This window comes from Heterocephalus glaber, unplaced genomic scaffold (assembly GCF_053883595.1).
Source record: "Heterocephalus glaber isolate CG9 unplaced genomic scaffold, H.glaber_assembly_v1.0 deba00001600, whole genome shotgun sequence".
NCBI classification, from domain to species: domain Eukaryota; kingdom Metazoa; phylum Chordata; class Mammalia; order Rodentia; family Bathyergidae; genus Heterocephalus; species Heterocephalus glaber.
Window position 1 is genome coordinate 11,065,488 of NW_028258372.1, and position 24,451 is coordinate 11,089,938.

General features: G+C 40.6%; 1 protein-coding gene across 1 annotated transcript in view; it reads left to right on the plus strand.

Annotated features, from left to right (window-relative positions):
• Faslg (Fas ligand) overlaps positions 1 to 23,714 on the plus strand; it is a 63,574-nt gene extending 39,860 nt beyond the window's left edge. Inside the window, exons 3-7 of the mRNA XM_087194327.1 lie at positions 3,031 to 3,167; positions 16,005 to 17,006; positions 17,515 to 17,560; positions 21,207 to 21,263; positions 22,487 to 23,714. Coding sequence (XP_087050453.1) covers positions 16,674 to 17,006; positions 17,515 to 17,560; positions 21,207 to 21,263; positions 22,487 to 22,881 — 831 coding nt within the window. The 5' untranslated portion in view covers positions 3,031 to 3,167; positions 16,005 to 16,673 and the 3' untranslated portion in view covers positions 22,882 to 23,714. The remainder of the gene's footprint in view (positions 1 to 3,030; positions 3,168 to 16,004; positions 17,007 to 17,514; positions 17,561 to 21,206; positions 21,264 to 22,486) is intronic.
• The last annotated feature ends 737 nt before the right edge of the window (positions 23,715 to 24,451 follow it).

Here is a 24,451-nt window from a genome sequence, read left to right on the forward strand (position 1 = left end):
TTTGTTACTTCCTGTGCTATCAGTTCAGGGTATCCAGGTGGTTGGTTATGGGACTTTTCCATCTCCTTTCCCCCAGGATTTACCCTTGGTGGGGTGGAAGTCTGAGTTTGTGCCTTGCTTAAATGTCTTCTCATTTTTGTTTTTGGTACTGTCCTTGGTTTAACTCCTGGGTTGACAGTTTGAAATTGCTTATTGTAGGTGTCTTTGTTGCTTGTAATTAGAACCCTTATGGAATGATTGCTTCTCAGAGGTGTCTTCCAGATATAGCTGGTCTTTAAGTTTTGAGTCTCTAATGACTCTAAGGCTATCTCATTTTCCTTACACTAGGAAGGTTCATTGACTAGATCAATAACAACACCTTAGCCCAAGTGATACAAATCATCAACACCACTGCATCAAGTACATCTTCGAAAATGACATTTTGTGGTAGTTATTAATCTATCACCTTTAGCTGTGTGAATTAAATCAAGATAGAGGACCAACCCAACATATACTGAATAAACTCTTCAATATAACAACTTTACCCTTTGGGATGGGGAGTTAGAAGGGGTTGGGGAGGGAGGGACAGATGGGAAGAAGGATAGGGGAAGGTTAGCAGTGTGGTCAGAGGACACAGGTGAGAAAGAAAAAGAGAATAATAGGAAAATAAAGAAGAACTCTGAATGAGGACCAAAACAGGGACAAAAAGAGAAGATGAACAATGTGGGAGAGCAAGAGAGTGAGTGTAAGAGAGAGAAAGGAAAGAGAAAAGAAAGAAGAAAAGAAAAAGCAAAAAGCGAGAAAAACAAATATTTGCAAAGAGTAGGAAAAAAAATTAAAGATAAGAGGAGCAAAAGAAAAGAAAAGAGAAAAAAAACCCAAACTAATAATATTAATTTGGGGAATAAAAAAAAACAATGAAGATGTAGGGCTTCTTTCAGGGTATGTCTCTGCTATCACAGTAGACAATGTGGGTAGCAGTGTGCAGATATAAGTCAATGAGTCTCAGCAAGCTAGTTGCAGACCCATGAGATTCAGGCAGATTTCTGGCTGCAAGTCCCAAGTTGAGCTCCCTGTCTTCCCATAGGGTTGAACTCTGCAGAGTTGTATTGCAGGTTCCAGCTGCTCTTCCCCTGAAGATACAGAACCAGTCCTGATGGGAGGTGAAGATGACTCCAACTTACCCAGTACAGTGGTCTGGTGGTCCGGAGTCCTCTGCGGCGTCCACAGACCTGCCTGTCTGCAGCAGGCTGATTCGGCGTGTTCCGTGTAACCAGGGGAGGTATTTTTGAAAGTAAGAGCTCACGAGGAAGAGGAAAGGATTTTTGCTCGCAGGACATTTTCAGACATAACTTGGAGATATGGGCTCAAACTAGGAAGATAGAATGAAATTGAACAAGCCAGAAATGGGCTTGAATGATAGCAGGGTCCCCAGAAAATGGAACGAGTGTGACATGGAAACCAAACATCAATACGTGGGGGTCTGGGAGAAAGAACCCAGGAGTAGAAGTGTGGCTTTATCCTGGGATTCCTGTTGCAGGATACAGACTTGCAGGGTCAGTTTCCTCTACTGGGAACATCAGAATTGACTGTATGTACTTGGGCTGCCTGTCTTGGTGTTGAGAAAGGGAGGCTGGGGAGGGGTGGGCTGAGTCTGAGAAGGCTCAGTGTGTCTAGACTATAGCAAATTTAGGGGAGATGAGTAGCTAGTGCTTGAGAAAGTGTCCTTAGAAGTTCTTTTAAAAATGAAAACAGGAGACATGGAAGAGTGGTGGGTGTTTGAGTATAGAGGAGATCAAATGTGAGAAACTTTAATGTGAAATTTGAGTTCTCTTCAACTTTAAAATTTTGATGTGTTTCATGTAGGGGGATCTTATTTCTCAAAGGCATCCCAAGGTCATGTTTGAATCATCAGGGAGAAGCAGCTATGAGAAGAACAAAAAGCTAAGGAGCAGTAATGTGGTCGGAAAGAAAGACTTGAATTCATATCCAAATCCAACTAATGCATGGATTCCTTAATTTCTCTGGATAATTTGTAAAATGGGAATAATAACACTAATCTTAGAAGACTGTTTGATGGTCAGTAGCTCAGTGCCTAGCATAGAGTACTAAGTAAATGCATTTTTCTTTCTCCTTTTCTCCTCTACAATATTTCCAAAAGAATATCAAGTTAGTGCTTGTTTTTGAAGGAGAGATAAGTCCAAGTGAATTGGAGGGAATGTGGAGCCCAAATCAGGAACACAGCCCACTGTGAGCTCCTTAAGGGACTGTGCTATGGCTCCTGCTTTGTCCCCATGTCCTCCTTGGTGCCTTGTGCATAGTAGGTGCCAAATTCATGTATGGATGGACATGAACAGAGACAAATGCTTATGGGTTTCCACTTTGAGACATTTAGGATATAGTAGGGAAGCACTAGGTCACAGGCCAGATTTTCTTCTAACTCTTCCACCCACTGGCTCGGTGATCTTAAAAGAACCCTCTCACCTCTCTTGAAGCTCAGGGTTGTATCTGTGAAATAAAGGACAGGACAGGATGCCCTTCATGTTGCGAACTCCACACAAACTGTTACTCTAGTGCCAAGATGCTAAAGCTATTTAAGGCCTTGGGTTGGTAAAACAGTGGTTATGGATTGAATTTTGTCCTTCTCCCAAATTCATGTGTTGAAGCCCTGACAGTCTGCATGACTATATTTGGAGAATGGGCTTTTAGGAGATGATAAAGGCTAAATGAGGTCATAAGTGTGGGTCTGAATCTGATATGCTGGTGGCCTCATAAGAAGAGCAATAGCAAGAGTGAGAGTTCTACCAGACTATGCTGACACCCTGATCTTGGACTTCCAGCCTCCAGAACTGTGGGAAAGTAAATTTCTGTTGTTGTTTAAGCCACCAATCTATGTTATGGCAGTATGAGCAGAATGAGACAGCAACATTGCAACTGATTTGCAAATAAGGCTCTGGGGAGAGATCTTATTTGTAAAACAACAAACTAGTACAAGAGCTGTGATTTTTTCATTCACTGGGCTAAAGCTGTACTTTTCTTGTTGTTCCCAAGGTCTGTGACAGACACCAAACCACAACCCAATTCAGAAAGTGTATACTTAAAAGTGACTTCTCATGAGACCCCAAGGATGGGAGGCTGTTGAGGCATCCAGCTGCATGCCCCTGACCAAATCTGCTAGGTACTCAAAGGTAAGACGGTGACAAAAACAATAACTTTGACATTTAAGTACTGACTTTGGTGTATCTTCTTTTCCACAAACCTACCATGACATGTGTTTTTGCAATGAAGCATTTCAAACATCAAAAGGGGCCTCATAAAAAAGCCCACAAGACCCAGGTTAGTCTTAATAGATGTTGTTTGAGGTACACCTCACCACCATTCTACTTCCCCACACCCTGTTCTCAGCGGACTGTTCAGCCCTATGCACTGAGAGCACTTCTTATGGCTGGCCTTGAGCACTCTTTATTTTTGGTTCTGGGGATTGAACTATGAGCATTCTTGTTTTGTAATCACTCTCACATCATGTCCTCTTTGGGTTAGAATTTTTGTTCAAATGCTAATAGACTGTTCACCTCAGACAAGTCAATTGATTTACTCGATTGAGTGTCTGTTTTCTCATCTGTATTCATCTAATCAACAATTACTCATTGGATACCTCTAACAGCAGGCAAAATTTTACGTTTAGAAATCATGTTTTGCCATTATTTTTTTAAGACATTCTGATAGTTTAGTTGTGGATAGGATTAGTAACCAATGGCTTTCCACACTGTCACCAGTTGTGCACCATGTGTGGTGCTTTCATATAAAAACTGAGCATGTAAAAGGACCAATCTACAGAGCCACTGCCTGGACTTTATCATATCAGGGTTGGCCACCAAAGTTCTTGGTACAAAAGAACTTGATGACCTTCCTAGGAGAAATAGTGAATGTACTGAATGATGTTAAAACCTTTCAGTCCAGAGGGAGAACAGGGCTGTGCTGTCACTTCTTGGTATGTGCTTTGGATGGCAAGGTCATCTGGAGGTAGGAGACACCAAAGATTGTCCTGGGATCCAGCTGATTTATTAATCAGAATGAGTATCTTTGGAGTAAGCATGTGTAGCTTCTCTTTTGTCTCAGGGGTTAAGAGCCAAAACTTGATAAACTGAGAAAGTGAATTAGTTGTAACATGAAGGTGTTGCAAAACCACCACTTAGAAAGTGTGGTAAGAGTCTCGCTGAAAACACTGAATCAGCCCACTACAGACAGGCAGGTATGTGGATGCAGTCCCAAGGTCACCAGTCGTGCGGAAAACACCGAATCAGCCTGCACCACGGCAGCAATCCACTGGACCCCCCCGACCGGCTCCTTTGGCCTCTTCTCTGTACAGCCACCTAGTTCCACACTACAAAGATGCAGAGGACACCAAACTACCAGACCACTGTACTGGAGCTAATAAAATTCTCAACATTTAAAGAATTCCTGCCCAGAGGTAGGGCTTCTGAGCTGCCATCCCACTGCTCCTGGTCCAGAGGGAGGGGCTTCTGAGCCACCGGCCCACTGCTCCTGGTCCAGAGGAAGGGGCTTCCCAGTCACCATCTCTCCTGCTGCTCCCAGCCCAGAGGAAAGGACTTTTGGGCCACCTTCTGTCCCACTGCTCCTGGTCCAGAGGAAGGGGCTCCCCAGCCACCATCCCTCCCACTGCTCCCAGCCCACAGGAAAGGACTTTTGGGTCACCATCCCTACCGCTGCTCCTGGCCCCTGTCCCACCTCTCCCTGCTCAGAGGAGGTAATCTGTGCAGGCACTAACAGCCCCCCGCCCCAGTCAAAATGAGAAAACACGTAAATAAGTCTCAAAACCAGACTTCCAGATCACCTACAGCAACCCCAAAGGGAAATGAGATGGAACACTCTGATACTCAACCACCTGGACCCACTGAACTGGCAACAAAAGGGGATCTGGAAAAAATGAAATCAGAAATAATTTCTCAGATAACAGGAGAAATTGTGCCGCTAGCGCAAGATATGATTAATAAATCCAGAGAGGAGCTCAGGAACATGATGGAATCCCAACATAAGAAACAAATGGAATCCATAAAACAGATGCAAATAGATTTCCAGGAGATGAAAAACTCCATTGAATGTCTACACAGCAGAATGAGCCAATGTGAGGACAGAATTTCAGATATAGAAGATAAGATTGCAATTAGTGACCAGGAAAAGAAAAATTATTTCAAAATTATAAGGGAACATGAGAAATCAATCCAGCAGCTGCTAGATGATGCAAAGAAGAATAACATAAGACTGATTGGGCTCAATGAAGAAACAGGAGAGAGTGCAGATGACATAAAAATACTCTTCGCAGAAGTAATGGCAGAAAACTTCCCAAGGAGGAGAAAAGAGCTTGACATACAGAGAAGTGAGGCATATACAACTCCAAATAGCCTTGATCAAAAAAAATCTACACATAGGCATATAATTGTTAAGATTCCAGAAACTCAACAGAAGAATGAAGTTCTACAAGCAGTTAGAGAAAAGAAACAAATCACACACAAAGGAAAGCCCATCAGAATCACAGCAGACTTCTCAACACAAACCATCAAGGCAAGAAGACCTTGGAGTGACATATTCCAAGCCCTAAAAGAAAACAGCCTCCAACCCAGATTCATGTACTCTGCAAAACTATCTTTCAAAATGGATGGAGAAATAAGATACTTCCATGACAAAGAGCACCTTAGGAACTTTGTGAATACCAAACCAGCACTCCAAAGAATTTTACACAATATCCTAGGAACAGACATTGAGGATCACAACCCCAGGAAGCAAAGCAGAATGAACCCATGTGGCATGACAAGAAATTAAATGTAAAGGGGGAGAACCCAACAAAAAGAAAAGGTCATGACAATGATAAGTCAATACATTTCAGTAATAACCATCAATGTTAATGGTCTCAATTCACCAATCAAAAGAAATAGACTGGCAGAATGTGTCAAGAAGCAAAATCCAATAATATGCTGCATACCAGAAACACACTTCATTCAAAATGAAATTCATAGACTGAAAGTTAAAGGGTGGAAAACAATACTCCATGCGACTGGAACCAAAAAAAAGCAGGAGTAGCTATCCTCTTTGCAGACCAAGCAGATTTCAAACCAACACTGATTAAGAGAGATGAGGAAGGACACTACATCCTTGTAAAGGGAAGAATCCAAGAGGAAGAGATGACAATCATAAATATCTATGCACCAAACACTAGTGCACCCAACTATATAAAACAAATACTAACAGACATGAAAAGTCACATATGCACTAATACAATTGTAGTGGGGGACCTCAACACCCCACTGTCACAAATAGATAGATCAACTAGACAAAAAATAAGTAATGAAATACTAGAACTCAATCAAATCCTGAACAAATGAACTGAACAGATGTTTACAGAGTCTTCCACCCCACAAGATCAGAATACACATTCTTCTCAACTGCACATGGGTTATTCTCAAAAATAGACCACATACTCACACATAGACTATGTATGAGTAAGTGCAAAGGAACTGAAGTTATCCCCTGTAAATTATCAGACCATAGTGCGATGAAATTTGAGATTCATAGCAAAAGAAACAATTTCATAAACACATGGAAATTGAACAACACACTTCTGAATAACCAATGAGTCACAGAGGAAATTAAAGAAGAAATCAGACAGTTCCTTAAATTAAATGACAATGACAGTACAACATATTAGAATCTATGGGACACAATGAAAGCAGTTTTAACGAGGGAAATTCATAGCAGTGAATATGCATATTAGGAAAGCAGAACGAGCCCAATTAAACAACCTGATGTGGAACCTCTAGAAAAAGAAGAGCAGGACAACTTCAAAGCTCATACAAGGGAGGAAATTATAAAGATCAGAGGAGAAATCAATGCAATGGAGACTAAGAGAATGATACAAAAAATCAATGAAGCCAAGAGTTGGTTCTTCGAAAGAATCAACAAAATTGACAAACCCTTAGCCAACCTTATCAGAAAAAGAAAAGAAAAGGCCCAAATCCATGCAATTAGGAATGAAAAGGGTGAAATTACAATAGATCCAGGGGATCATCAACAGCTTTTTCCTGAACTTATATGCCAATAAGATGGAAAACACAGAAGAGATGGACAGATTCCTAGATATACATGAATTACCAAAGTTGAACGAAGAAGACCTAAAAATTCTAAACAACCCAATATCAACCAATGAAATTGAAAACGTAATTAAAAATTTAACAACTAAGAAAAGCCCAGGCCCTGATGGCTTCAGTGCTGAATTCCACAAGACATTTAGAGAGGAAGTGCTGCCACTACTGTTTAAACTCTTCAATGAAATTGAAAGGGAAGCAATACTCCCAAATTCATTCCTGGAAGCAAGCATCACCTTGATCCCCAAAGCAGAGAAAGCCCCAACTGAAAAGGAGAACTATAGGCCAATCTCACTAATGAACATAGATGCAAAAATTCTTAATAAGATACTGGCAAATAGAGTGCAGAAGATCATCAAGAAGATCATACACCCTGATCAAGTGGGATTCATCCCAGGGATGCAGAGATGGTTCAACATATGCAAATCAATCAATGTAATACACTATATCACTAGAGCCAAGGACAAAAACCATATGATTATCTCCATAGATGCAGAAAAAGCATTTGACAAAATCCAACATGCATTTAGGATAAAAACCCTACAAAAAATTGGAAGAGATGGTCTCTACCTCAAACTGATAGAAGCCGTCTATGAAAAACCAATAGCCAATATCATACTAAATGGTCAAAAACTGAAATCCTTCACACTAAAATCAGGAACAAGACAAGGATGTCCACTATAACCACTCTGGTTCAATATAGTTTTGGAAACATTAGCCATGGCAATTAGACAAGAGAAAAATAAAAGGAATAAAGATAGGTAAAGAAGAAGTCAAATTGTCATTATTTGCAGATGACACGATATTCTATATAGAAGGCCCCAAGAACTCCACCAAAAGTCTTCTAGACTTAATAACCAAATTCAGTCAAGTAGCTGGTTACAAGGTCAACACACAAAAAACAATAGCTTTCCTCTACACGAATGACAGTCTCACCAAGAGAGAAATAGGGCAAATAACTCCTTTCACAATAGCATCCAAAAAGCTGAAATACCTAGGAATCAACCTAATGAAAGAAATCAAAGACCTCTTCTCTGAAAACTATGGCACTCTGAAAAGAGAGATTGAAGATGATATCAGAAAATGGACAGACATCCCCTGCTCCTGGGTAGGAAGGAGTAATATAGTGAAAATGGCCATACTTCCAAAACTGCTATATAGATTTAATGCAATTCCAATTGAGATCCCAGCAGCATACTTCATGGATCTTGAGAAAACAATCCAAAAATTCATTTGGAACAAGAAGAGACCCAGAATAGCAAAAGCAGTTCTAGGTAACAGAGACATGGCAGGGGGTATCACTATCCCTAACCTGCAACTATACTACAAAGCTACTGTGATAAAAACAGCATGGCACTGGAAAAGAAAGAGACCTGAGGACCAGTGGAACAGATTAGAAGATGCAGTAACAACGCTAGACACACTCAGTCATCTCATCTTCAATTAAGGAGCCAAGCACCCTCACTGGAAGAAAGATAGCCTCTTTAATAAATGGTGCTGGAAAAATTGGGTTTCAACTTGCCAAAGATTCAAACTAGACCTATATATCTCACCATGCACTAAACTAAAATCTAAATGGATTAAAGATCTAAATATTAAAATAGAAACTCTGAACCAGTTGGAACAGAGGTTAGGTAGAACTCTTGAAGACATCGGTGTAGGAAAAGATTTTATGAACAAAACCTCATTTGCCCATGAACTAGCACAAACAATCAACAAGTGGGATCTCTTCTTATTAAAAGGCTTCTGCACAGCAAGAGAGACCACCAACAGTGTGAAGAGACAACCCACAATGTGGGAAAAGATCTTCACCTGCTTTTCCTCAGACAAAGGTCTACTATCTCGAATCTATAAAGAACTTAAAAAGATCAGACCTCCCAAATTTAAAGACCCAATCTGAAAATGGGTGTGTGAAATGAACAGACATTTCTCAGACAAAGAAGTCGAAATAGCAAATAAATACATGAAAAAATGTTCAACATCACTGGTCATTCGAGAGATGCAAATTAAAACAATGCTGAGATTCCAGCTCACTCCAGAAAGAATGGCTGCTATCATGAAATCAACCAATAACAAATGCTGGCGGGGCTGTGGGGAAAGAGGAACCCTGCTCCACTGCTGGTGGGAGTGTAGACTGGTGCAACCACTGTGGAAATCTGTATGGAGATACCTCAAAGAACTAGGACTGGAAGTCCCATTTGAGCCTGCTATTCCCCTGCTGGGGATCTTCCCCAAAGAATTAAAAGAATCGTACCACAGTGATATATGTGCACCCATCATAGCGGCACAGTTTGTGATAACTAAAACTTGGAAACAGCCCAAATGCCCATCAACTGGAGACTGGAGAAAGAAAATGTGGTTTTTTAATAAAATGGAGTACTACTCAGCCATAAAAAATAAGAAATTAGAGACATTTATAGCTAAGTGGATGCACATTGAGGTGACACTTTTAAGTGAAATAAATGGGACACACATGTATAAATACCGAATAGTTTCTCTGGTGTGAGAAACTGAAAGTGTAAATAAGGACTAAATGTATAATAGGTAATGTGAAATAGGAAGAAAAGGGGCAAAAGGGAAGGAAGTGGGAGGGGTAGGGGAAAGGGAAGAAGGGTACAGAGTTAATATGAGAAAATGGAAAAATAGGAACAAAATCTTTGTAAATAGGGAGGGATGGAGGGTTTGAAGGGAGCGCTGGGCAAGGGTGAAAAATAAGAACCAAGAGAAACTATGTAAAGGTGCAAATTTCCAATGATGAATGTCATTATATTGTATACCTAAAATGTACTAATGATTAGGATGAATAATTGATAACGCCAAATAGGAAGAAAAGGTCCAAAGGGGTAGTGGTAGTGGGAGGGGCAGGGGAAAGGAAAGAAGGGAATGGAAAAATGCTGAGAAATAGAAAAAATGGAAATAAAGTCTTTATAAATAAGGAAGGGTGGAGGGGGTGAAGGGAGGGCTAGGAATGCAGAAAATATAAGAACCAAGATGCATTATGTAAAGGTACAAGTTCCCAATAAGAAATGTAATTGTGTTGTATACCTAAAATGTACCAATAAAAGAATTTAAAAGAAAAAGAAAAAGAAAGTGTGGTAAGAGTTCATCCAATCGTTTTTTATTGAGTCCATAATTACTTGTCAGACACTGTGCTAGGTGGGGATATATGTTCCCTGTACTTGCAGAGTTTATGGTAGTTTGGAGAAGGTAGACATTATAAAAATGTGTGTGTATAAAAGGAGAAATTGTGATAAGCACTAATAGATAAAGAGAAAAAAATTATTTATTTATTTAGTTTTTAAGAATTGCAAATGATTATTTCTTTAAAATTGCCTTTATCACAAATTTAAAATCTGGAGAGGCCTTCCCCCACCAAAGGCTTCATAAATATGGATAGAATAGCAAGTTTTTCATTTTGAAAGGTCATATTGAAATGATCAAAGATATCCTAATAGGCATTTGTCCAACATCTAAGAACCAGTGAAATCTTCAAGCAGCCAGGGTTGGTAAGACCACTTCATGGTCCTGAATTTATAGTTTACATTCCTCCATGTAATGGGAAATAGTAAAGTTTCTATGGCCCAACAAGGGACAACTGCCCTGAGATGATGCCTAGAAGTCTTCCTGGGTATCCAATTTTACCTGAAAGCAATTACATCTGTCCCACTCCCTCTTGGTGTTTATGACTAGGATCTTTTTTTCTTACTCTAAAGCTCATTGGCACCCTTCTTGGGACAAAGGATGTTATGGGGGAGATAGGAAGAAAATATAAATACCCCCAATTATATGTGATTGAAGATTCAATGAAAATACCTGATTGTTGTTCATAAACCCTGATGCCATATGAAGTTAGAGAATACATGAAGTCAAAGAACTCGGGCAGCACGACAGAGATGGGGCAGCCATCATACAGAGTAACTTCATAGGGCTGGATTAGCAGGTCATCCACCAGAGACCATTGATCTGGTCTAACCAGGAGCCACATTGGGATACAGCTTATCAGCAAATTGGCATGAACATGAGTCAGCTAGAAAAGCATGAAGAGCCCTCCTAACATGCCTAAGATCTTCATCACTGCTTCAGACCTCAGCCTGAGGGATCACTGGAAGAAGGAACTCTGAGAAAGAGAAAAATTTTTTAAATCAGCATATTATAAATGAAAATACTAGCAGGGATTATCACATTTAGGTGGAGTGATCAGTGAAGGCTTGTTTGAAGACATGGTGTTTAGTTGAAGACTGAACAATTCAGTAAGCTGGTCATATAAAACTGGGGCAGATACTACCTGCCTCACGAGTGCAAGGTCCTGAGTTGGATGCCTGGTACCAAAAAAGAAAAAAATAGAAAAAAAATGGGGCAGAGATGGGGCAAAAGGCATTCCAGGGAGCATCTCAAACAAAGGTCCTCAGGTAGGAAACAACTTTCCACATTGGATAAACTGAAAGCTATTGTGGACATAATGTGAGGAGAGAGGAAGAAGGTAAAATGAAATAAAGTAGAGAATTAGGAAGAACCCAGATACTGCAGGGCCTTAAAAGTCCTGGTAAAGAGTTCAGATTTTATTCTAGAGTCAGTGGGAAGCCACTGACATATTATTTTAAATGGAATATTGACATGAACAGATTCATATTTTCATCAGAGGCAACTGAAAAACCATCATGGCTCACCTTGGTGGAGGGCGGGGAAAACACAATGTTGTCATCCTTCTTCCACGACAAAGCCACCCACAGGCCAATAGCAACTGTCAAGGCCGTCAGAAGATGGGGCACATAGCACTACTCAGTGAGTCTGCAGGAGAATCTTAATTCTTACCAAGATATTCTGTCCCTGACCTGGTACCCCCCTGGATTCATCGATCAGTCAACATACATTTGTGAGTTTCTCTCTGGTGCTGATGAATACAGTGTACCTCGTACAATTAGTCCATAGTAGCACCACTTGTGTTCTTCTGCTCTTTCCTCATCCCCTCATTCTCATGTGAAACCTAGAAATTACAATGATAGTTGTAACAAGTAAGCCTCTGATTGGCTTCCACCAGCAAAAGGCAACTGTATGAGATTTAGAGGGTAGAAGAAGTGGAGCTGTTCTTCACAGCAGTTTCTGAAAGGACTGCAGAAGACAGCAGAGGCATTGCAGTGTTTTCCTGCAGCCTTTGCTTGTCTTCCTCAGAATCACCAACATCAGCACTGCTAGTAACTGGAATTAATATTGCTTGTAGCTGAGCACTGCATTTCAGTTTCCTAGAAGTAGCCTTCATGGTCTTTGCTTGCCTGGATGTTCATTTCCTTATCAGACCTTTCCTTATCTACATACTTCATGGTTTCTGTAACATGTGTTACAGAAATGAAGGAAGTAGTTCTGAGATCACAATAATACTATTGCATGGGGTGTCAAGGTTGAAGTATAATTTTGATCCTATTGCTGCTGTAATCCACAGCCTCTTGATTTCCCCATTTCAACCTGGTATGATGAGAAAAAGTTAAACCTGATAGATATCCTCTACCTTGTCCTTTCAACTAGAAAAAGACATACAATTTGCTTTGCTGTTGGAGACATTTATCAAACCAGAAGAAAAAACATGTTGTAAACAACTACCTATTAAAGTGCAATAAACAACCTTCAATGTCTTGCAGATTTTCCTGAGCCAATCAGATTTTGGGAGGTAGAAAGACAGAAGCGCCATATCTAAAAGAGTAATAGAAAGAGCACACCCTTTGGAGATGACACACTTGGGGGTGGGGCGAGTGAGGCCTAGCTCCACTCATCCCCAGGACACTTATCTTCTCTGAGTCTAATCACTCATCTATGAAGATAACGAGCTCATTTTCATAGAATCATTATTCATATTATTAATAATGATCGTTTTCAATAACTACAACTAACAGTTGTAGAGCATTTACCATGTGCCAGACATTCTTCTAACTACCTCATATGGGTGGACTCATTTAATCATTCCCCGTAACAATGCTAAAGGTGACAGAGACAAAGAATGTAGTGATACTGACAAAGTGGCACACTCACATAGTCAAATACCTGATTCTATTCCTTGAGTCATGGCTGGATAGTGTCAGGTGCCATAGGGTAGGTCTGCAAGTCCTTCTTTCCCACTTTGCCTATTTGTCACAGGTCAACAGCAGAGCTTCCTGCTTTCAGCAGGTGTCTGTGGAATCAATATTAAAATGATGCTGGCATTGGGCTGAAACAGAGAATAACTAACAGCAGGCATAAGCAGGTGACTCCAAAGGAGAAAGAAACATCTTGGAAAAAAGTACTATGAGGCAGAATCTCAGGAAGTTTCACATAGCAAGGGGGGGGTGTCAAAGAAAAATTGAATCTAGATTGCATGCTATGGTAGAGGCTCTTCAGACTAAGGAATGTTCCCTAACCAAGTCCCTAAACTTACTAGGAAGAGAACATATTACTCCTGGATAAAAGTCAATTTAAAAACAACAAAGAGGGCTGGGGATTTAGCTCAGTGGTTTCGCCACCTGTCTCGCAAGCACAAGGACCCGAGTTCAATCCCTGGTACCAAAAAAAAAAAAAAAAGTAAGTCAAGCTGTTCTAAAAAAAAAAGAACAAAGATGGGAGGATTTTGCCAAAATCAACTTTCAAACCATAATTATGGGAACTGTGTGCTCTTGGTACCAGAATAGGTAAATTGATCAATGATCTCAAAGTAAGAGATTGTGTCTGAACTCTAAGCGGAAACTTGATATACAGCAAACTTGCCACTATAATTTAGTGGAAGAAGAGATAAATTATGTTGGGGAAAGTGGTTCATGCATGGAAAAAATAAATAAATGAGGACTCCTGGCTCATCTTGCAAACAAAAGTGAACCCCAGAGAGATTAAAGCCAAATACAATATCTGCAATGATATGGGAGACGATAACTACAATGTCAAAAGCAACTACCATACAGATTTATATTTAAAATTTAAAGTACAAAGAGATCCTGCAAATCAGCATGAAGAAGATAAGAGACCCAATTTAAAAGTAGGCATGGCACAAGAACAGGAAATACACACAAAAAAGAGAAATATGAATGCCTAACAGTTACATGCTCAAGTGTTCAAACTCATGCGAAATCAGAGAGAAGAAAATTAGTAGACACTGAGATATGCCTTTATAGCCATGATGCTTTGCAAAAATCCAAAAGATGAATAGTACAAAGTAGAGATGAAGACACAGGATAAAACAGTCCCCTTTAATTTCTGATCATGTCAAAGGATTCAGCCACTCAAACAAGCATCCTTGAAGTACTTAGTGAAATTAAATTTGTGGGTTCATGTTTATGAATAAACAGTGTGAACTGAAGACTTTACTCACTTATGAGATAATCAGGTGATCTGGTCTTCCTATTTACTTGGTTGCTACCCTTGAAATTCTCCACTAAGTTTATGAAGGTTCACAGCAGCTGCTTTCATTATGTGCCATCCTCTACAACTGTTGAGTCACCTTCACTTTTGAGCTGTGGCCTGCTGTCTACCAAGTCAGGTTCCCTGGCAGGGCACTGGACAGATAGAAAGAAATAGAGCTTTTTATTTTCACCACACTGTCTTATCTGCCCCTGTGACTAATGCGCAGAGCTGTGGAAGCATGCTTATGTTATTTTTCTACAGTGTGAGGGCAATTTCTGAAGGAAATTACAATGCCTGAGGGCCCACAATGAAAGATAATTTGAATTTCAGCTGATGAGAAGATACAAAGCTGTTACAATTTGCACAGGGGGTCCTCTGATCTGATCCTGTGTTTAAATTTGCTTTGGAGCATCACCCACATCCCTGTAAACCCGACAATCTCTACACCCATTTTCCTGAAAGACATAATCGGCTCTGAGTTTTCCCCACCCTTCCTCAGGGAATCCTGGCTCCAGAATCCGAGATGCCACTGCAAATAAGAGGGGTACAGAGAGAGTAAGAGAGGAACTCAGCTTGAGTTTATGGGATGTGGGGCCTGACAGTCTCTTGGCTCTGATTTTTTTTTTATTAAGTGCATATCTTGAAGGCAAATATTTTTTTCGTCAGCAAGCACAGAGCTAACATCTAATTTATTTTTAAAAATTAATTTTATTGGTACAATTTAAATATATATAATGATCACGTTCATCAAAGGGAATTTCTACCTTCCTTCCCTTCAACCCCCTCCCCTCCTTATTTACAAAAGTTTTGTTTCCATTTTTTCCTTTTCTCATTTTTGTTTTCCTTTCCTTCTTTTCCCCCTCCCCCTTCCCTGTTTTCCTGTCATTTTGAACAATTTCTTCCTATTTCACATCATCTGTTATACATTTTGGTCCTTATTTACCCTTTCAGTTTTTCACACCAGAGAAACAATGCGATATGTGTGACCGATTTATTTCACTTAAGAGTATAGTCTCAAGGTGCATTCATTTAGCTATAATGTCTCTGATGTGTCTTTATGGCTGAGTTGTACTCTACTGTATAAAAAAGACCAAAGACCACATCTTTTTTTAATCTATTCATTGGGTTGTTCCCATGATTTAGTTATTACAAACTGTGACTATAAACATGGGTGTGCATATATCATTATGGTATGATGCCTTTAATTCTTTTGGGAAGATACCCAGAAGGGGAATAGCTGGATCAAATAGGACCTCCAATCCTAAGCTAAGATCCAATTTGAATGGTTATTTCTTCCAATTAATAAAGTTTGGTATCCCTCGACGTGATGGGTCCCTGTGGTGACATTCTTCCATGACTTTGCCAACATGTGATGTTTGGTGCCATTAACAAACTCTACACCAGTGTTTAAAGGTGGCTCTCATTGTATTTCTCTTCAGATTCTCTGTGGTTGGAGGATAGTCAGTGAGTTGAGGTAGGTTTGAGCTTCTGATTGTTCTACCACAGAGTGAATTAGAGAAGAGGAGGGCAGAGGTGAGATCATCAGCGACCACCATGGTGGGACAAAAGACTAGAACAACAAAATAAGCTCCTGGGCACAATGAACCGTTGCTTCTCTGACCTATGAATTAAACTACAGTGATCTGCGGTGTCAGGGTAAGTAGGACCCTAGGTATGAGAAGGGTCAGCTGCAGGGAGATAACCTCCTCATGCAAAGGGTAGGATGTGGTCAGGACTTCTGTGGTCAGTCCCTGGTCTCACCCTTCCTGTAGACGTGCAGTAGTTAATGCCCACACAGATCTACCTGGTGTGGACCTGCTCTGCAGCCCCGAGGGAGGTGAGTGGAGACTGCCAGACTTTTTAGATAGCACAGCGACAGCCACTGGGGCTAAGACTGCTTTCATCAGAAATCTGTGGGTGGAAACTTCCAGGGGTTTGCTCTGCGCTGCTGAGGTTTCTCTGCTTTAGATGCTAAGTGAGTGGGTGTCTCTCTCAGACGCAGAAAGAGAGGACAAGAGAGAGAGGTGTTTCCCTTGGCTATGGAAACTCTATAAAGACCAAACCAACTTTTCTCTTCAGCAGTCAGCAACAGGAGTCTTGTCTCTGACGCTTCAGCCTCCACAGGACTGAGAGAAGTGAAATCCTTTGCCGTACTGGCCCAAGACACTGGCAGCCATGCAGCAGCACCCAAATTACCCATATCCCCAGATCTACTGGATAAATGACAGTACCAGCTCTGCCTGGGCCCCTCCAGAGTCAGTTTTCCCCTGTCTGTCCTCTAGGCCTGGTCAAAGGAGGCCACCGCCACCGCCACCACCACCACCACCACCACCACCACCACCACCACCGCCACCGCCACCACTGCCACCTTCAAAGGAGAGGCGGGACCGCCACAGAGACTTGTATCTCTTTGTGATGTTTTCCATGGTGCTCGTGGCCCTGGTTGGACTGGGGCTGGGAATGTATCAACTCTTCCACCTACAGAAGGAGCTAGCAGAGCTCCGGGAGGTAAGTCTGGCCTTTGGGCTGTTTACAGCAGGAGGGGGTGAGAAGCCTATTGTGGGGCACAGGGACCACTGCTTTGCTTACAAGGCAGTTTTTAAGACATTTTCCTCCTGTTTTAAAAACAGAAGGTCATATAAGTAAAGGGAATATTTTCTGACTTGTAAAAAAATCAGAGGCAAACAATTCTTCCTTTCTCAGTGGTAAAGTTACTCTATTGAGATACTGCCTCACACCTAGTGATTCAAGGAATAGAAAGAATTTCGAGTCTTGCTTGGAAGGCAAGACTTGCCCAAGTAGCCAAAGTAAACCTTGAAAAGACTTGAAAATACTGGCACTACCCCAAATCTCAAAACTGAGGGACACTGAGGCACAATTGCTTGGGCAAAGTCAAAGTTAGGCAAGGATTTGAGATGTTTGAATTCTCTCCAGGGCTTGCTTTATTTGACAATTCTGCCTCTTTTGCTTAAGTCACTGAACTTATTATACAACTTTTCTCTTTGTCTTTTGCCAGGTCACCAGCCAAAGTCATACAGAATCATCTCTGGAGAAGCAGATAGGTAAGTCCTTTCATTTGTGTACATTGAGTTCTCTAGAGATAATCCCCTGCACTGAACAAAGTTGGTGGAATAACTTGAGTTCTGCCCCATTGTTGGGCTTATCAATACTGTGAGAGGAATTCTGGCTAATTCAGAATATCTGGTCAATATGGTTCCTTGAACTACTTAAAGATACTAAGCGAATTTAATTGCTCAAAATCAGTGTGGCCGAGCACTGCACATAATTCAAACTAGTTTTCCCTTGACATTGGAAAGTGGCACTCATGAACCCTGGATCTTTGCCGCTGGCTCCGGGCAGCTGCCCCAGGCCTGGCTCCCTCCTCAGACATCCTGGCTTCAGCACACATGGCCATAGCTGTAACTCCTAGGAGAGAAGAAGAGGCGGGGGAAGACACAGATGTGTCTAGGCAATCTCCTCTCCTCTTTTAAATTCTCTCAAAATGATTACTTAGGAGTTAAGCTTTGTTTTAAAATATTTTATAGGATCTAGCTAAGCTTTTAAAAAGTGGGCAATGGATCACCCACATTAGTATGGTTCTTTTGAAATTGCTGGGAAGCTTGGGGAAAGATTTTAGCTATTATTAGAAGGATTTGTTCAGCTTTACCCATGGAAGACTCAGGAGCTACCTTTGGTGATAAAGGAAAAATCCTTTGTATGAGATCCAGGATAGGAAGATGTTGAACATTGACCTCATGAAATTATAGGGCATAGTTGTGGAAGCTGGGGACAGAAGGATTTTGAGTTATGCTTCGTTTGTCTTAAACTCAAAATTTTTAGATTTGGTTTGAGTTGGAAGGTAGCTTAGAACTTATGTGGTCCAGCCATCTCCTTATGTTTTCAGAAGAGAAACAAAATACTAGAGAAATTAGACAATGTGCCCAAGACCACTGGTGTGGAATAGAGAGTCTTCTGGTCTATAAATTGGTGCCTCAGGAAGTGGAGAAACTCCCCTCTCTATACAATGGCCATGGAAGGAGAAGTAGATGCAAAGTAGGACTCCCTTGGAAAGACAGTGGGAAAATCTTATCCTTAGAAATGGGAAAGAAACAGAAGGCAACTGGCAGCACTGGCCATCTGTGAAGTCAGCTCTTGTGGGAACCATCATTGGAATGTTCTGGTCCCCAGTTCTGTGTCCAAATTCTTAAGGGTTAGAAATCCAGATGTACACAGCAGGCTGGAAATAGTTGTTAGAGAAAGGAAACCTCTGTAGGATTTCTAAAGTAAGATCACCTTGAAAGCAGTGGACTACGGCTGGTGAAACAGGTACATAATTACTCATATTTCAACCACTCTGTGGAGTCATTTCAGTGATTGAAAGTCAAATGAACAGATGAGTCAGGTCTACCTACCCCAGGAAACAATTAGCTTCTTTATAGCAACATAGTTGGATCAGAAATTGGTGATTTATTACATGCAAATCAAATTTGCAACTTTTCTAATAAGAGATACAAATTTTTAAAAGGGGACACCTATTTCACCAATCAAATTAGCAAAGATTTTAAAAAAAGATGGGCCACAGATGTGAAAGAAAATAACCTGCTTAAATAGTTTTAGCCAGTATGCATGTAAATTGCTGTAACTTTTCTAAAGAGCTTGGAAGTATGTATCAAAGGCTTCAACTGTTCGTTTACCTTGTAATCCCATCACTAAAAGTTTATGTTAAGAAAATTAATTTGAGATGTTCCCAAGGATTTGTGTATGGATGTTCATCATTTCCTCACCAGGCTAGTTATAATCAACAATTCAGTAGAACCTAAATGCCTACAAATAGAATAGATAAATGCATTATGGGGTATTCAGATGACAGCATAGTATGCAGCAACTAAAATCCACAAAGGAGGAGGAGATGTAATGGTGTGAGGAGGTGCACTGTGAATCATATAAAAGACATGTTACAAAAGGATATGTTTAGGGTAACACTCACTATGTGACTATATGTGCATATTTTTGTACTCTCAGAAAGAACTGCAAGAGTGTACATACCAACACGTTAACAGTGATTTTCTCTGGAAGTTACTGTTACAGATTATTTATACTTCATTATTTACTCCTCTTTTCATCTTTTAATTTTTAACACCTTGCTAACTAAATATTTGATTCATCTGCAAATGTTCTTTGAGTGCCTTCTGTGTGTCAGACTGGTATTGGGTGGTAACCAAGAGTGAGAGTAACAAAGAGGTCTGACCTGGAACGTTTAGCTTAGTGGAGAAGATAAAAGCAAACAAACAAGTGAGATGATTTCAAATTGTGCTAAAGGTGACCCAAGGTGCCGTGGTGAGAAAAGTTCCCTCTAAGGTTGTCTATGCCGCCAATGGAGGGGCCAGAAGCCTGCTAAATGAAGAGTTGTGTGTATGTGTTGTGAAGTGCAGGTAGGGGAGAGACCATGCCATACTGGGAATGGCATGTGCAAAGGCCTTGATGCAGGAAACAGTCCTCACTATGTTTAGGATATATTTTTAGTATTTACCCAGCAGATATTTATAGTGAGTATCTTTTATGAGAACATTATATTAGGATTTGTGAGGGATATAAAGATATAGAGCAGGGCTGGGGATTTAGCTCAGTGGCACTGTGCCTACCTGGCAAGGTCAAGATCCTGAGTTCAATTCCCAGGACCCCCCTGCCCCCAAAAAAGGTATAGAGCAAGGGGTTCTGCATTCTACTTCCTGTTAGTACATGGCTAAATGCTAGATCAGCTGCTCAGATGGTTTGTGCTGTAGGAATGTAGAGGAGACTCAGTTTTGCTTTTCCTGTTCATTCACATCTCCTTCAAAGTAGGTTGTCCTGAATGGCTATAAAGGTCATGCTTGCTCAGGTAAAATTCCAAGGTCTTGGGCCATTCTACCTAGTATGGGTCTTACAGGCTAATTGCAAGCCTGAGATGAACATCTGACTTTCTGTGAATCTTTTTTGTATGTCTTCTCTAGCTGATTTAATTACCTAAGCAGTAGATTTTTTTAACCTTGGGTGAAATATTTGAAGTCAGAGAAATAGTATCTGTTTTGAGAAATACTGTCAATTTGCATTCCTTCAGTTTCATTTGGCAAGCATTTCCTGATGGCATGCCCCGTGTTAAACACTGGGCTACACACTTTCATGAGATCAAAATATAGTGAGGAAATTGCCATTGACCCGGGGAAAGAGAGTAAGACAATTTTTACAGTTACTACAGAAAAGGAGAGTCAGAACCGGCAAGAGAGGTGAAAGACAGAGCCCTAGATTTGATCCGGGAGTTTGCAGTGTCTGTTCCCTCTCTGACACTGACACTAGCCATCCAGCTTCTAAGCTTATTTTGCCAACTATCAAGATGGAAGATCATCCCTACGTCAGAAGGTCATGGCAAGTTCCAAAGAGAGCAGTGAATGTGATGGCTCTTTATACATCAGTGTTTGTATTAATCATATTTTACTGTAACTATAATTTATGCATAAGTCTACCTTAATTTGGCTTAATTTTTTTAACCCCTCTGTTTCTGAAATATAGACTGCTATGTCCAACAATTTGGTTTTGCATGATGAATGTGTACTAGAATGTTACCATTTATGCTTTTAAAGTCTTCTATTTAAATTGAAGAATTTAGATTCCAACAAAAATAATAGTTGACCTCTCATTTTTACCTATGTTTTTTATCTGCTTACTGTACAGGACACTCTGGTTCGCCCTCTGAAAAAAAGGAGCTGAGGAGAGTCGCCCATCTAACAGGTCTGTGTCTAGGAGGTGCAGGTGGGGACTTGGGAAGCCTCTGGAAAAAGCAAAATGGTGCTTGGCTTGTGTTCCTGAGCTTTGAGGGAGGTATTTTTTTTTTTTTTTTTTTGGTGACAGTATTTGGAACCAAGGATGTTCACTTCTTTGTGTTCAGGTCACTCTCATGCCTCCACTCCTTCCTAAACCGAAGCTATAGAGCTGTGTGTGACGTGATCCTGGCTCACAAGGAGCAACCTCTTTCCAGTCATTCTAAAGGCCCTTTGGGGATTTGTGACACTGGTCCAAGGACAGACCTGAGAAGGTGTAGGATAAATTATTTTAATCAGCGCTCCCCTGATTTTCTGGGAGATCTTCCTTTTGCTTTGTTGAAAAGTGAGAGCAGGAGTAAGGAGTAGAGGAGACTCTTAGTCCTGCAGGTGTGTGGTTTCATCATGTGATCCTAATGTGAAGTGAAATGCTCTGACAGTAGTACAGTGTGGGAACTCCCGCTGTAAACCATAATTATCTGAAAACCAGATAAATGTCACAAAAGTGATGTGCTACTGCTCCTGGAATTACTAAGGTAGAGATTGGGAAGGATTCAATTGGATTCACCAACATTTATTGAGCACCATCTGTGTGTCAGGATTTGAGGAGCATGGCAATGGATAGCAGATGGTTCTTGCCACCAAGGAGGTTGAAATCTAACAGGACAAGACAGGCACATAGTAATAATTTCAGTACAGGACAGAGTTTCTTGATTAAAGCATATATAATACTGTGGGAATTTTAGCTCAGGTTGAGGGGCTGAGGAACCGATACTGTGAGAAGATAGACAAGATGGTCCCCAAGATCTTTTCAAACTTTAGAATTCCTTAGATTTGGCTTTTCCCTTCATAGAGAGAACCTCAAAGCTTTGTAGGTTTTGGTGCTTGTTCTGAAAAATCATAAAAGGTTTATCCCAGAGAATTAAAATTATCTCAGTATTTTCCACTGCAGTTAATTAGAAGTGTATGTCATTCTACCAACTGTGTGTATGATAAGACTGAGGCAGGCAATTTGATAAAGGCATTGAAGAATTCAATGATGGATCAAGTTCTGGCCATTAGGCCAGTTCTTCGTGGGCTACCGTGCTGGGTAAAACATTTGTTAAATGAAGGGCCCATAGTTTTGCCTTGAAAGCTTAGCTTATTGGATACATAAGCATTCCTGGCTGAAAGCACCTCTCTGATTTATTTCAGGCAAGCTCTACTCACGGTCCATCCCTCTGGAATGGGAAGACACCTATGGAATTGCCCTGATCTCGGGAGTGAAGTATAAGGAGGGTAGCCTTGTGATCAATGACACTGGGCTATACTTTGTATATTCCAAAGTATATTTCCGGGGTCAGTCTTGCGACAATCAGCCCCTGAGCCACAAGGTCTACACAAGGAACTCTAGGTATCACCAGGATCTGGTGCTGATGGAGGGGAAGATGATGAGCTACTGTACTACTGGCCAGATGTGGGCCCATAGCAGTTACTTGGGAGCAGTGTTCAATCTCACCAGTGCTGACCATTTATATGTCAACGTCTCAGAGCTCTCTCTGGTCAATTTTGAGGAATCAAAGACATTTTTTGGCTTATATAAACTCTAGGAAAGGCAATTTAGGATTTTTGCCATTATGATTCCTTGTGAGAAGCACTGGGAATATTGTCTTTAATGAGAGTCGTAAGCCTGCTGGAGAGTGAGAAGACACGAACCACAGAGACTTTGAGTAAACAAGGTCCAGCAAGTCTGTAGTTCCTCACTTCACCTAGGGTCTATGAGACAGACAAGAAGAGGAACAGGACCGAAGTACATAAAGCTTGGGCTGCCTAATGAGGATGTGAAGGCATAGAGAAGCAGCTGTCAGGTATTCTCGACTCATGTGGCACACGGAAAAAGGACACCTTTTAATTCACCTCCAAGGGAGGGTATATTTGCTACCTCAAGGGAGGCCATCTTTCAGATACGTGGCTGTGGCATGAATGTGTGAGGGATGGAAAAGGAGGACTAGCCTTGCATAAGCTAAAGAGACTGAAGGAAGTCTGTGCCCCACTGGTACCATTTTCACTTTTATATGCACATCCTGGGCCACCAGGTGATGCTAACAGAGAAACAAGAAGATCCTATACAGCATGTATATTTCCAGTACAATTGTAAGGGCCTGTGTGTGTGTGTGTGTGTGTGTGTGTGTGTGTGTGTGTGTGTAAGAGAGAAGAGAAAGAGATTTTAAAGAGTCATAAGCAGAGAGAATGTGGGAATTATGAAGTACATATGTGCTTGGAAAATATGTGTTGCATTTAGTGGTAGATTTTGAATGCTTCTTGGCAACTAACTCTAATAGTCCTCAAAAATATTAGACTGTCACATGCTGATATTCAGCTACTAATGCTGTTTTCCTTTAATATGATCAGTATTTATATAAATTTGTGCATTTTCAATGAACAGAAGATATGTAATAAAATCCATATTTTAGAATACAAAATTTTGAAAAAATTTTAAATACTAGAATACAGAAAAATATGTGAATATAATTTTTAGAAATCACTAAGACTTTTTTGTTTGTTATTTCTTTTGCCTATGATGTCTTCATTCCTAATGACTCCCTACCACTTTAGGAGGAATTTATTAAGATGAGAAGAACTATGTAGCAAATCCTTTCATCTTTGCCTTGTCTCTCTTTCTCTACTTTCTTTCCTCTATATCTTCTGTTATTCAGAGTTTCCATTACCAGGGTATTGCCAGGGTTAAACTCAACCAGCTTTCCATGTATTTGGTGATAGCTTGTCTTCCTGGGTGTAGAGTCATTGCTTAGTGGAGAAGGCACAGTCTTTGGACTAAAAAAATCTGGATTTGAATCTTTGCTCTTCCACTTACTATCTCTACAATCTCTGAGCAGATCACTTGAATGTTTCTTGGGCAAAAAAGAGCTGATATATATAAATGGAACCTATCATTCCTATAATAAGCCACTCTTTCAGAAGTGCTTCATTCTACCGGAAGCCTCTGATCTGTAAAATCCACTAGATACTTGGTTTCTTGGATTCCCATGCTTATCATTCAAACAACCTTTTTCCTATTTTCTTCAACTACTCACAATCATGAGCTCTCTCTAGAAGTAATTATCACTAGAAATTACAATACCTCCTTTAGAGTCTGATGTTAGCGATCTTATTTTCACA